The sequence below is a fragment of the Littorina saxatilis genome, linkage group LG10 (assembly GCF_037325665.1).
Source record: "Littorina saxatilis isolate snail1 linkage group LG10, US_GU_Lsax_2.0, whole genome shotgun sequence".
Taxonomy (NCBI): Eukaryota; Metazoa; Mollusca; class Gastropoda; order Littorinimorpha; family Littorinidae; genus Littorina; species Littorina saxatilis.
The window spans coordinates 18,791,134-18,806,214 of NC_090254.1; the positions used below are offsets into that span (position 1 = coordinate 18,791,134).

At 42.7% G+C, this 15,081-nt stretch overlaps 1 protein-coding gene across 2 annotated transcripts; it reads right to left on the reverse strand.

Moving 5' to 3' along the window:
• Positions 1-422: 422 nt before the first annotated feature.
• Positions 423-14,739, reverse strand: LOC138978338 (uncharacterized). 2 transcript variants are annotated; one of them, XM_070351052.1, is made up of 8 exons: positions 14,430-14,739; positions 13,123-13,208; positions 12,282-12,446; positions 11,011-11,814; positions 10,065-10,223; positions 9,001-9,540; positions 6,222-6,380; positions 423-5,707 (listed from the first exon to the last, which is right to left on the reverse strand). In XM_070351052.1, the coding sequence occupies exons 1-8, from the start codon at positions 14,504-14,506 to the stop codon at positions 3,384-3,386; spliced, it is 4,314 nt and encodes a 1,437-aa protein (XP_070207153.1). In that variant the 5' UTR covers positions 14,507-14,739; the 3' UTR covers positions 423-3,383. The 2 variants fall into 2 exon arrangements, with proteins under 2 accessions (XP_070207153.1, XP_070207152.1); XM_070351051.1 differs by lacking the exon at positions 14,430-14,739 and having other exon boundaries at positions 13,123-14,418.
• Positions 14,740-15,081: the final 342 nt, after the last annotated feature.

The following is a 15,081-nucleotide window of genomic DNA, read 5'->3' on the forward strand; positions in this document are numbered from 1 at the left end:
ATTTCAAAAAATCATGTAGTATAATAATAATAATTAATAATAATATAACCATGGTCACACAAGTTTTTAATTTAAATTTTATTAATCTTAAATTAGCGAGGCTCTAAACTAAATTTTATTAATTTTAACTATAGAAATGTCTGATGAAATGTGATCAGAAATGATATGGTAAACTGGTACATGTATTGAATTCTTGATTTTGGAAGGAAGAATGAGTTGTGGATGAATGTGCTGTGTGTCTGTAGTGTAGTGTTGTGTATGAGTGTACTGTGTGCCTATAGTGTAGTACTGTCTATTAGTGTACATGTACTGTGTGCCTGTAGTGGAGTGTTGTGTATGGTGTAGGGGAGGGTGGGGCAGGTAGGGTCAAAAAAATCCTTTTTCACTCTCATTCAAAGATTAACCAGTGAAAACATTTCAAACAACTTTTTAAGAAAACTTTAATCCTTTTGCAATACAATAATTCAACATTCGAAAATAAATCGTTCTAATCATGAGAGATAAACGATAAATAAAAAGGTCACCAAAAATACCCAACCTGCCCCACCACGGGGCAGGTTGGGTACCCCTGTGGGGAAGGTTGGGTCAACTTGAGAAAAACAGCTATTATCCTGCCAAAATAAAGGTAAATTAATAAATTGACTAGCTGAACGATACCACAATTAACCTGTGTACATAATTGAGATATGAAAACAACCAACCAAACAAAGAAGAACAAGAAAATTGCCAATAGTAACAACTTACCAAAAACAAACACGAAGCAAAAAATAATATTAAAAAACATCAATGGAAAATAACATAACTTCGCATGTCTGTGCGTGTTGTTATTAAAAACATAACTGAAATAAGAGGTCAGGGTTGAATACAAATGGTGCCGTTGCTGTTGCAATAAACAAAACCTGTCATTCTGTAACACAAACAATATTTATAACCCATACACATGAAATACACGCACCCATCAACACACAATCGCGCGCGTACATACAAACAAATTCACCTATGATTCATATTTCATGCAATAACTAATTTATCCTACATACGTGAGAGAGACACTCGTGAGATAATAATCGTTCAAATCACACGTGTGTATATCATGTAAATGAGGTCATGTCAAGCAAGTCTGGCAGGGACCTGTTTTTCCACTGCTTACAGGGCTGAATATTGGCGGTCGCCCGATCGCCCCCGGCGGGTTCAAATCGCGTCGGGCGGGTTCGAAATTCTGCTGAAATCGCCCGCCGTGCGGGTTCAAATTTCGCTGAAGCACAAAGTCGTCTGTCACTTCTCTACTGCCCACTCATCCCCCCCCCCCCCACTTTGAGAAGGACTCAGGACTACCACCAATCAAGGCCAGACACAGTGGCTAGGCAGCTACCCCTCTCCGCCTCACTTGACCGTGTCACCACCCCTCCAGTGCCACGAGCCGCTGGCGATTGCATCAGCAGTCAAAATAGCTACTACCCCCCCTCCCTCCCCCCTCTTTGCGCTATTCACTTCAACCCCTCTCTTATCTTATTCTGCGCTGACCAATCCTTCAGAGACTTTCCTCTCATATAAAAACTCGGTCATTGACCCCGGGTAAGAAGGTCAGTGTCTGGACAGGCAGCTGTGTTCAGATTGCAAGTACTGATCATTGACCCAGGTCTCAAGGCCAACCAGCTTTTACAATGCCTCGACTGCAGGACATTTTCAGTTAAATACACGTAAGTAAAATATGTAGGATAAACAGAATACTACATGGCTTTCGCTCGCAGTTCAATATTAAATTAAAAAAACTCGTGTAAATCTGGTACGACACAGCAAGCCATGTAGTATTCTCTATATGTAAAGAAGGGGCAGGTTGGGTAATGACGGGGCAGGTCGAGTCACTGACCCAACCTGCCCATACCCTACCTGCCCCGCACAGGGTGCACAAAGAAATCGGTCTGTTACGTTTCGATTCAATTTAAATACGAATTTAAACAGCACAATTCACTTCTAAAATGAATCAGGTGTGTATACTAAAGATATCATCCATGAGCACCCTGTTAATTCACGTATAGAACAAAAAGTATGAGAGTCAAAAAAGTCACTTACTGTCAAATTTCATGGTGAAACCACCGGATCCATACTTGCACATCACTACCATTCAAACAAATTGGCGATAGGGACGCACTGGGACATTCAAAAACATAGATCGGAAACGAAACGGGAATATCTTTTCAATTGTGAGAGTTATTCAAGGTGACCCAACCTGCCCCTGACCCTACCTGCCCCACCCTCCCCTACTGTGTGCCTGTAGTGAAGTACTGGATGTTAGTGTACTGTGTGCCTGTATACTGTCCGCCTGGATAGCTCAGTTGGAAAAAATACAGCTGAATGAGCACCCAGAAGTCAAAGCAACCAGCAAAAGATCGAAGAGAGAAAATATAGAATGCTACTTTGACACATATAATTTCGTTTCATTTTAATTTTGCTTTACGGGTCCCGCGGACCACGAAGGCCAAATCAGGACCCCACATGCTTAATAACTACAATTTCAATTACCTACACATCAATCATTGTCAGAAACCCACAATAAGTCAGTGACAGTTGCCTTAAAAACCAAAAAACAAAACAAAAACACACAAGCCCAAAGCCTCGCCATCCGCTACAGTGCTGAACCAGCGCAGTGAGCCAGCCGTTGAAACCCACCGCTCACCCAGAGTCCTCAGACCCACCACCACACAGCCACCCTGCAAGCCGCGTGACTCCGGGCACATGAGGTTGGAAAACAAGCCAAACTCCACGACACATATATATTTACTCATGAATGGCCAAAAAATACGGAGCTAATACCTACTTTAGGAAGATTGTGTCATTGTTACACACGTACATCCATAAAGCAGTGTCTCCATGCGCGAAACAACTTGCGGCAGCCGCAAGCTGTGACGTCATTTAGTCACAATGTATTGCAGGGATTTCTGCCGCACGGCGACCGCAAGCAATTCGCTCCAGGAGCGAAAGAAAAAAAGAACGCATGCGGCAGAAATCACTACAACACATTGTGACCATATTACGTTATAACTTGCGGCAGCCGCGCGGCGACCGCAAGTTGTTTCCGCGCAAGGAGACACTGCTTTATGGATTTTTTTTTTTAATCCAAATCACACATTTTTGATGAGAAATTTGAAAATAACCAAAATGGTTAAAATGACATTACAGGATTTTTGACAAAAATTTCAACTGGCCGCAATAATTCAATAACGCATTCTAAATGTTTATATTTCACACACTGACTCATTGGAGTATATAATACACAAACCATGGAAAGTTTACAATGACAATAGTTCTTTTAGTTTGCCAGTTGTTCTGATCCGGTGTGAGAAAGTCTTTTTTTCCATGCCGCGACGTTGGTTGTTTCCGTTTCAAGTGTTGACAGATGAAGGATTCTGAACTCTCTTGAGTTCTCGCTTTCTTTTTTCAATTGCATTCCTAACAGTGCACTTAATTTTCAGCCAAGATTTTGCCTGCAGCAAAGGTTCTTTGGCCAGAATGTTATCGCAATCCGCCTTTGCGGGAACACGAAAGCTGTCAATGAAGCTGCTGAAATGCGTACAGATGGCTTTGTTCTGATCTGGAGAGAGAAAGTCTTTTTGTCCATGCCGCCACGGTTTCTGCTCCCTTTTTTTGTGCAATGCTCGTTTCTCATTCTGACAAGACGAGGAAACTGTAGGAAGTTCATGAGATGATGCTGTTGAAGAGTTTCCTTCTTCAGCAACACTGTGGCTGGTTGATGTAGTATGAGCAGGCATCAGGTCATCTATTTCCACCTCTTCTTCTTCCTCAATCTCAGAGTCTTGAAACTCCAAATCTTTGTTCAGATGGATGTCACTGAGAGATTTTCCTTGAAACTTTGAGATCTCCCCAGTTTCCGCTGCCATCAACAGACGGCTTACTTTCGCCAACTGATATGTGTCACTTGGGAGCCGATAGTACTCACGATGCACCAAGATATTGTGACCTAAAAATCCACAGACTTGCTCCAGTTCGTGCTCGCTTAAGTTCAGTATTTGTGAGACAGTAGCCAAGTGCTTCCGAAGCTTTGTGCTGGTGATGTTTTGTGGATTCTGGGCCCCGCTTGCTTCAACGGCTTCTTTGAGACAGGTGTGACCAGCGAGATGTTGCTCTGAGTCAAAATAAGGTCTGGCAAAGACGTACGGGTTGGACGACATTACACCAACCTCTTCACGAGAAAGCAGTAGCTGCTCAATTTCGGCATGCATTGCTTTCGTTAACAGCACAGGCACTCTGCGTCCTCTTTTGCCACACACCTCAACTCGTGTGAAGTGAGCGACAAGTTCTTTCTCCATGTCCGAGAGAGCGCTTAGGATGTCATCCTCAGGCAAGGAATTCTCCTTTGCCGCTTCAAAGTCTGTAAGCAAAATCCTGGCAGCTTCACCACTCCTGCGACGATTGAACATGATGATGTTCGACAGTGAAACCTTAGCAAGAGCATGCCATGCTGCAACTGTTGGCTCTGACCTCAGGGTGTTCAAGCACCGTTCCCTTTCCTCCGCCATATATTTTGTCACTTTCTTCATGTCTTCCGTCAGTGGCAGAACATGTGGCTTGTTGTTTTGCTTTGAGGCCAATGTTGAGAGGGCAGCAGATGAGATGTGTTCTTTCCAGTCAGAATCGCATAGATCCACGAAGTCCGCAGACACTTGCTGCAGTTCACTGTTTCCCTCTATGAGTGCTTGACTTCTCAGAATTGTCGCACACTTCTTGAGAGAATGCCCAATCTTAAGGGCCAGTGATGGATTTTCATAAACATGTGTGAGTGAATCATACCCACAGAGTTTTTTGACAGCAGAAATCACCACAAGGAACTTGTCGGGACGAATACAAGATTGAAGTGCTGTGATTGTAGAGTCCTCTTCTCTGGCTACCAACAAGAACCGGGCAAGCTCTCTGATTTTTTGCCGCATGAATTGTCGTCTGTGCTGCAAGTGGCCATGTTTCTGATACAGTTTTTCGCCGAACTTCACAATGAGGTGATCTCTTTTAGCAACAAAAGTGAAGCCATCAGAATGCATGCCATCAAAAATGTTTTCCTTCAAGCCTCCGCTGCACTCCATGTTGGATGGAAGCAAAGATTCAGCTCTGGATATGACGTTTCTTCCGTTTTTTGAAGTTTTCCGGAATTTGCAGCGTTGTTGGTGCCGCCACAGTTCGTTTCTTACAAAGAAGCCCAGGCAAAATTCACAGGGGATGTAGCACAGAGGGTTCACTTTTTCTGAGGGTGATCGCCAGGGTATTAGTTTACCCTTGTTTTTTTTAAGAACGCGACAGTTGTGATTATAGTTACCAAGGTTCCGCACTCTTTCCAGCAGAAAACGCCTTTCTGCTGAGTTCTTGGGGTTAGACAAAATTTCCACTATTTCAGGTTCCTTCTTATGTTTCGAAAACTGGTGTTTAGCGAGGTTGGTGCTTGGGGAGTTACAGAACTTGCACCAGTTCTCTTTATCGTACACTCTTTTGCCATTTGTATTTGCGGCAATATGGATTCTTATGCCGCTTGGTCGAGTATTGGTCGACGATGAAGGTTTAGATGCTGGCTGGGATGAAGATTTACTCCCGCTTGGTCGAGTGATGCTTCTGGACGATGAAGAAGAGGGTGGCTGTGATGAGGTGTAGAGACCTGCAGCTTTTAGAGATTCAGATGGAATACCTGGTGACCACCTTGCACCTGTTCACACACACACACAAGAACGCATACTTTTATTTTTTTATTCACAACTTACTGAATTTTTTTAGCTAGAGTCAGAAATATTATTACATATTGCTTATAGCCCAGCAGACAGACAAACTAAAAACAGAGTTCGGAATTGGTGAAACCAAAATGGTCCCACCGCTCGATCACATCTCCGACAATGGCCGATGTCAAAGGTCAGTTTGCCGTGGACCAATAGAATGTACATAGGCATAGGCATGTGCAGTCAATCAGTGTAACATTACACATGATTACCCCCACCCCCACACCGTTCATGTTAACTTTATTACTTGCTCAAATTGCTGTCAACATACCTCAGTCTTTAATTACAATGGAATACAACAAAAAATTCCATAACAAAACAAAAACACTTATCAAAGAAAACTTACCTCTTTTTTAGAAACTACATGATTGTTATCCACATGTAATCCTTATTCAACCTTTTTAACGTAATATGAATGCTAATAAAAAAAGGATGAGACTAACTAACCATCAGATTTACGTAGAAAGGGAAAGATGATGGACTCATCGGATTCACTGGTGGTCCCTGGCACTCCACATGGTGCTGTGGCGTCATTGTTGCTCGAGTCAGTGTCATCTTCTGAGCCGGGAAGATAGTCATCGTCCGAGTCGCTGTAAGAAGACCACTCTGGAAACAAACAGATTTAATTAGGCCAAAGAAAAAAACAAGAAGAGCAAAGCTCATACGACTCACATGCATGACCTTGACCTCAATATGACCTTGACTTTCAAGTGACCTTGAAGGTCAAGGTCAAACAACAACATGGCAAATTACACTAAGAACACATTTTTTTGCAACTTTTGCAAATTTTTCCTACCTAAATACACATGACCTTCACCCAAGGTCAAGGTCACCCAAGACAAGACTGTTAATTTTAACAACCAGAAGCACAACAGTGTTTAGTATGAGTTTCTACCAAGAGACAAGGTCAATTTTAGTGGTTCACAGACCTGTTTTGGTCACAATTCAGAGCGGTCAAAGTGACCTTGACCTTGAAGATACGTAACCAAAAGTGTATCAGTATGAAAGAATAACATGTGCCTCACCCAATTAGGAAAGTTTGGAAGAGTTAACTTCCATAGTTAAGGGTCAAGGTCACTTTAAAATATGCATACAATCCAAATTTGAAGGACCCCTGTGACCTTGACCTTGCAGCAAGATCAACCAAACTTATATCAAAAGATAGGGCTTACTTTGATCTATAAACCACGTATAGGTGAGGTAGCCATTATCAATAGCTTGGGAGAAAATTGGGAAAATGTGAAAAATAGCTGTTTTTGAGACAACATTTATGGCCCCTGTGACCTTGACCTTGATGCAAGGTCAAGTTACCATGTATGTTTTTTGAGGCCTTGTCACCATGCACCATCATGCCACATTTGGTGCTGATAGGCCTAATAGTGTCTGAGAAAAATCCAACGTTTAAGTTTTCGGACGGACGGACGGACGGCCGGCCGCCCGGACGACTAGGGTGAGTACATAGACTCACTTTGCTTCGCATGTGAGTCAAAAATACATGTTAAGGTTGTTAAGATACTCTGATCAGAATTCAGGACAACTTGATAAAAACTTGGTATGAATGTAGGTTACACATAGGGATCAATGGAAATGGAAAAGGTGGGGATAGTGTGCACCCCTTCTTCATAAATTTTAGATACCCCATAGACCCAGTGAATGGATACACACACTACCTGCTAACGTAAGGTAGATGAACGCACACACACACAGTTTAATATTTTTCACACAATCATATGAAAGTGTGCACCACTTCATTTTTGCTTCTTTGCCCAGTAGTGTTCTCTTTCAGATATGGTTGACAATGAAGGAAACATAAATTGAAGTTGAAAAAGACGCACAGATTTGTCAGAGCTAACACAATGACTACCCCACAATGTGTGTGTACCACCACAACCTTGGCTTTGGATTAAATACACACATTACCCCACAATGATGTTAAGATGCATGGACACACACACATATGATTAAAAAGCGCTGGTCATCTAAAAACTTTAAAAAAAATGCATATCAGACACTGATCAGAATTCAGGACAATTTGATAAAACTTGGTATGAATGTAGGTTACACATAGGGATCAATGGAAATTGAAAAGGTGGGGATAGTGTGCACCCCTTCTTCATAAATTTTAGATACCCCATAGACCCAGTGAATAGATACACACACTACCTGCTAACGTAAGGTAGATGAACGCACACACACACAGTTTAATATTTTTCACACAATCATATGAAAGTGTGCACCGCTTCATTTTTGCTTCTTTGCCCAGTAGTGTTCTCTTTCAGATATGGTTGACAATGAAGGAAACATAAATTGAAGTTGAAAAAGGCGCACAGATTTGTCAGAGCTAACACAATGACTACCTCACAATGTGTGTGTACCACCACAACCTTGGCTTTGGATTAAATATACACATTACCCCACAATGATGTTAAGATGCATGGACACACACACATATGATTAAAAAGCGCTGGTCATCTAAAAAACTTTTAAAAAAATGCACATCAGACACTGATCAGAATTCAGGACAATTTGATAAAACTTGGTATGAATGTAGGTTACACATAGGGATCAATGGAAATGGAAAAGGTGGGGATAGTGTGCACCCCTTCTTCATAAATTTTAGATACCCCATAGACCCAGTGAATAGATACACACACTACCTGCTAACGTAAGGTAGATGAACGCACACACACACAGTTTAATATTTTTCACACAATCATATGAAAGTGTGCACCGCTTCATTTTTGCTTCTTTGCCCAGTAGTGTTCTCTTTCAGATATGGTTGACAATGAAGGAAACATAAATTGAAGTTGAAAAAGACGCACAGATTTGTCAGAGCTAACACAATGACTACCTCTCAATGTGTGTGTACCACCACAACCTTGGCTTTGGATTAAATACACACATTACCCCACAATGATGTTAAGATGCATGGACACACACACATATGATTAAAAAGCGCTGGTCATCTAAAAACTTTAAAAAAATGCACATCAGACACTTACAAAACACTTTTCAGTCAGGTAAGACCAAAGGACATTACACTCAATGAACTAATGTGTTTCTGAGAGTTCAATGACCCATCAATTCAAAGCAAATAATTATACATGGGTGAAACCTGGCAGCTGTTGTTGTATATATAGCTCTTTCAGAATATAAAAATGCCTGGGATCCTGAAAAGTTTCACACCTGATTATACAAAATAATATAGAAAAGATGAAGGCCTCACCTCTAGCAGGTTCGGCTGGTTGACGAAATCCCCGCCTTCCGTCGCTGGTCTTTGGCCTGGCACCCTGCCCTGGACTGCGTGAAGACTGAGGTGGGCATCCCTGGCGCCCAGGGAAGTCCCTTCTGTCGTTGCCAGGGTGACCACCCCGGCCCCCACTGTCCTCTCGGTTCCTGTCGCAGTCACCGCCTGACCTCCAGCCGGTCTTGACAAAGCGGTCCTCGCCCTCTCTCTCCTGGTTTCTCTCTCGCTGTCTGCCCTCTCGCTCTCGGTACCTGTTTTTTCCCTTATCTCTGTCTCTTCCTCCGTCTCTATCCCTTCCTGCGTCTATGTCTCGGTCTCTGTTCCTCCCCCTTCCTTCGTCTCTGCCCCGACCTCTGTCTCTTCCGCTGTCACTGGGTTTAGATGCTGGCTGGGATGAAGATTTACTCCCGCTTGGTCGATTGATGCTTCTGGACGATGAAGAAGAGGGTGGCTGTGATGAGGTGTAGAGACCTGCAGCTTTTAGAGATTCAGATGGAATACCTGGTGACCAACTTGCACCTGTTCACACACACACACACAAGAACGCATACTTTTATTTTTTTATTCACAACTTACTGAATTTTTTTAGCTGGAGTCAGAAATATTATTACATATTGCTTATAGCCCAGCAGACAGACAAACTAAAAACAGAGTTCGGAATTGGTGAAACCAAAATGGTCCCACCGCTCGATCACATCTCCGACAATGGCCGATGTCAAAGGTCAGTTTGCCGTGGACCAATAGAATGTACATAGGCATAGGCATGTGCAGTCAATCAGTGTAACATTACACATGATTACCCCCACCCCCACACCGTTCATGTTAACTTTATTACTTGCTCAAGTTGCTGTCAACATACCTCAGTCTTTAATTACGATGGAATACAACAAAAAATTACATAACAAAACAAAAACACTTATCAAAGAAAACTTACCTCTTTTTTAGAAACTACATGATTGTTATCCACATGTAATCCTTATTCAACCTTTTTAACGTAAAACGAATGCTAATAATTATATAAAAAAAGGATGAGACTAACTAACCATCAGATTTACGTAGAAAGGGATAGATGATGGACTCGTCGGGTTCACTGGTGGTCCCTGGCACTCCACATGGTGCTGTGGCGTCATTGTTGCTCGAGTCAGTGTCATCTTCTGAGCCGGGAAGATAGTCATCGTCCGAGTCGCTGTAAGAAGACCACTCTGGAAACAAAGAGATTTAATTAGGCCAAAGAAAAAAAAAATACATGTTAAGGTTGTTAAGATACTCTGATCAGAATTCAGGACAATTTGATAAAACTTGGTATGAATGTAGGTTACACATAGGGATCAATGGAAATGGAAAAGGTGGGGATAGTGTGCACCCCTTCTTCATAAATTTTAGATACCCCACAGACCCAGTGAATAGATACACACACTACCTGCTAACGTAAGGTAGATGAACGCACACACATACAGTTTAATATTTTTCACACAATCATATGAAAGTGTGCACCGCTTCATTTTTGCTTCTTTGCCCAGTAGTGTTCTCTTTCAGATATGGTTGACAATGAAGGAAACATAAATTGAAGTTGAAAAAGGCGCACAGATTTGTCAGAGCTAACACAATGACTACCCCACAATGTGTGTGTACCACCACAACCTTGACTTTGGATTAGATACACACATTACCCTACAATGATGTTAAGATGCATGGACACACACACATATGATTAAAAAGCGCTGGTCATCTAAAAACTTTAAAAAAATGCACATCAGACACTTACAAAACACTTTTCAGTCAGGTAAGACCAAAGGACATTACACTCAATGAACTAATGTGTTTCTGAGAGTTCAATGACCCATCAATTCAAAGCAAATAATTATACATGGGTGAAACCTGGCAGCTGTTGTTGTATATATAGCTCTTTCAGAATATAAAAATGCCTAGGATCCTGAAAAGTTTCACACCTGATTATACAAAATAATATAGAAAAGATGAAGGCCTCACCTCTAGCAGGTTCAGCTGGTTGACGAAATCCTCGCCTTCCGTCGCTGGTCTTTGGCCTGGCACCCTGCCCTGGACTGCGTGAAGACTGAGGTGGGCATCCCTGGCGCCCAGGGAAGTCCCTTCTGTCGTTGCCACGGTGACCACCCCGGCCCCCACTGTCCTCTCGGTTCCTGTCGCAGTCACCGCCTGACCTCCAGCCGGTCTTGACAAAGCGGACCTCGTCCTCTCTCTCCTGGTTTCTCTCTCGCTGTCTGCCCTCTCGCTCTCGGTACCTTTTTTTCCCCTTATCTCCGTCTCTATCCCTTCCTGCGTCTCTGTCTCTGTTCCTCCCCCTTCCTTCGTCTCTGCCCCGACCTCTGTCTCTTCCGCTGTCACTGTCCCCCTCCGAATCTCTATCTTTCCTCTCTTTGTCTGGGTCGTCCTCTCTGCTCCTGCTCTCTCTCGGGCTGCGGTCACGGTCTCTCTTCTCTCGCTCAAACTGATCTTGGTCACGGTCTCGTTCTTGGCCGGAAGACCTCTCCCTGTCTGTGCGAACGGGATCTCTGTCTCTGTTGTCGTCCCTGCTGCATCTGTCTCGCCCACTGTCTTTGTCTCGTTCCTTCTCTCTGCTCCTGTCTCTCTCCTTGTCCCTCTCCTTCTCTTCTTTCAGCTTATCCTCTCTGGGTGATCGTGACCTTCTTGCCCTCTCCTTGGACCTTGACCTGCATGACCTTTCGCTGCGGTCGCTGTCTCCAGGGGAGCAGCTCTGAGAGCGCCTCATCCTGCTGGACTCCGAGTCCCTGGACTTCTCATCCCTATCTCGGCCTGCAAATAAGAAAGAAAATACAATGAACATAGCACAATTGAGTTTTTCAAATTCACTTTGTCCCTTTCTGAGAATTTGCTTTACCCCTCTATCTGTTGATCCAGACATGGGATGATACAACGACACGTCTTATTCTACGATCGATAGACAAGGGGTTAACCTTCGCAATACCCGCTAAAAAACTTACGCGCAGTACCTCGTGGGTGCAAAACAACCCATGGTTTTTACATAGGCACTAACTTAATAGGCACTAAGGCCGTAGGACATTATGTACTAAATGAACTAATGTGTTTCTGAGAGTTCAAATACCCATCAATTCAAAGCAAATAATTATACATGGGTGAAACCTGGCAGCTGTTGTTGTATATATATATATATAGCTCTTTCAGAATTTAATAATGCCTGGGAACCTGAAAAGTTTCACACCTGATTATACAAAAGAATACAGAAAAGATGAAGGCCTCACCTCCAGCAGATTCGGCTGACTGATGAAATCCTTGCCTCGTACCCTGCCCTAGACTGCGTGAAAGCTCAGGTGGGCGTCCCGGACGCGCATTGAAGCCAATGGTGTTGGTCCTATTGTCCGTTTTGTTCACCTCTTCCACTTGTACAATGCCGTCACTAGGAGTTTCTGCCACCACACAGAAAAAATGTTATGTGAAAACTTTTTTTTTTCAGGCAATTTTCACTGAATTTCAGGCAGCTATTCGTTGAAGGTTTACATTTTGTATTGTTTGTATGTTCGTCTTATTTGGGGCGAATACGGAAACCCTGTTATTGATATTTAATCTCTCACCTGTAGTCAAACGCTCCTTATTCATATATGTATATGAGGCCATCCACGATACTGGGCATGGCTTCCATGTAATTTACACAATGTTGTGTAATCACAGGTGTGATTTTGGAGAAAACACTTATTGGCTGTTAATAATGCCATTCTTTTATTATGCCCTTCTCATATATTGTAGCTTTATATGTGATCCAGTTCAAAGTTGTTTGCTATACAATTGTTTTGGTGACAGAGAATCAACTTGGAAACCATGTAACCAACATCATGATCAGCACTTGCGTCAACAAAAACCCATTTTTCAGCCAAACTGTTTCAAGCATCTAAATTCCACTATCATATCATGTCCCAGCTGCCATAAACCCCAAACATCTGTGTACCAAATCAGTTTCCCAGTATCATGGACGGCCACATAATTATACAAACTTCCACATAAAGAAGAAATGCTCACAGTCACAGCGCTGTGAATGTAAAGTCTGAAATGTTTTTGTTCTTCTGAAATTTGTTTTGCGAAGCTTACCTGCTGTAGCTTTGAGCTGATTCAAAGCCAGCTTCAGAAGCATGCTGCCTCTGCTATTGGGGGGAAACTTCTGCGACATTTCAAACCTGAAAAAAACAAACCAGTACTGAGTACATGTACAACAGAAACAAACCAATTGAGCAACTAGTTCCTGAAGGGCTTCTGAAAGGGCCATTTCACTGGTAGACGTTTGCGAGGAGAAGGAAGAAGGAAAAGATAGAGAAGAAGAAGGAAAAGACGAAGACTGAACAGGGGGAGAAGAAGATAAAATGGAAGAAAGAGAAGAAGATGGAAGAAAAGGAAGAAGACAAGAAAAGAACAACTTTACAGGACGGGAACCCAGTTTCCGTGCAAACGCTATTTTCGGGTTGCAGTCTATTCTGCCAAGGATTTTGACGTCATTGGTGACGAAGTTTAACGCAGGAGTGGTCAGACGAGATCTGTGCCAAAAATCACGGACGATGCCGATCAACTGATAACGATTTTGTTTTCTTGAATCTCTCCGAGCGAAAATGGAGCATTTTTCCTAAGGCACTATTTTGAGAATCTTTGACAGCCTCACTTGCGATCCAGACGCACGTTTGAAAATCTTACATGTTGTCGTCTGCTACTGCATGATCTAAATGATTGGGAAAGTGCCTCATTTTGATTGAAAATCAGCTCAGTTTGTTAAGAAAAATCGTAACACCAGTAATACGTCTTATATCCGTGGACGGGCAACCCCGTGCGATAAAGTGACCAAATGAACGAAACCATTTGCGGATTCACCATTTGGGAATACGCGTTGCCTTTGCGACCGAAACCTAAAACTTTTCAAACAAGAGCTATTGAACGGAAGAGTAAAGACGTGTTCGACTCTTCATGACATCAAGCAGGTCAAAAATCGGTAAATTAAATCGATTTTCTAATAAAAGTTTCAGTTGCACGGAAACAGGGGACGGTTTGAAGAAGTGGCCATTGTCACATGCTTCGTTCTTTCCCGTACATTTCTGCTTCTTGATCATGCCGAGTCTAAATTTTGGTCTCGTCCGTTTCTGTTTTGATTGAACTTAACAAGCCGCATATATTTTGAAAGGAAGCTTTTCAAGCTTCAATGAAAGGTGACGAAAACCCTTATTAGCACGGAAACCGGGTCTCCGAGTATACAACAAACTTTTACAAAGTCGAGACAACAGAAGTCTTCTGAGAAGAATTTCAGCTGACGCCAAATATATGACCACTAACTGTCTACAGTGCCGACATGGTGAAACCATTCTGAAATTCTGAAAACTGTCTGGTGTACAAATAAAGGTTTGGCACAAACTTACCTCAATGAGTCTGCCGCAGTGAACAAAATACAAAATAATGGCGTCACGCACATGCCTGAACTTGTCCACTTGCGCATGCGCCGAAGGACGTGATGTCACCATGACGTCACCTCATTTGCATCTCATTATCTTCTCCAATAAAAACTGTGTGTGCAGCTGAAATCACCCACTGTGTGTGTGTGTAGGCACGGGTTCCCGGGCGTTACTATGGGGTATTGCAGATAATCATATAAAACGCATCACAATGATATTTGTAAGCGGTCTAAGGGGTTTGCCTTGTGGGGAATAGGAAAAAATACCCCGTAAATTTTTGATACCCCTTAGGCCCGGTGAAAAGGTGTACACACTACCTCATAACGTAAGGTAGACAAACGCACACTCACACACACACACACACACGCACACACACATACACACACACACACACGCACGCACGCACGCACGCACGCACTCACACTAACAGAAGCACACATAAAAAGCAACCCATAAGCACTTAAAATATATTTGTGTTCGCTTGAAGCTTTATTTAAACAATGGAGCAAAGAAATGGAAGGTAGACAAGGCAATTACAAAAGTATAACATTTTGAAACAATTGCAGAGATATAAGAGAGAGAGAGAGAGAGAGAGAGAGAGAGAGAGAGAGAGAGAGAG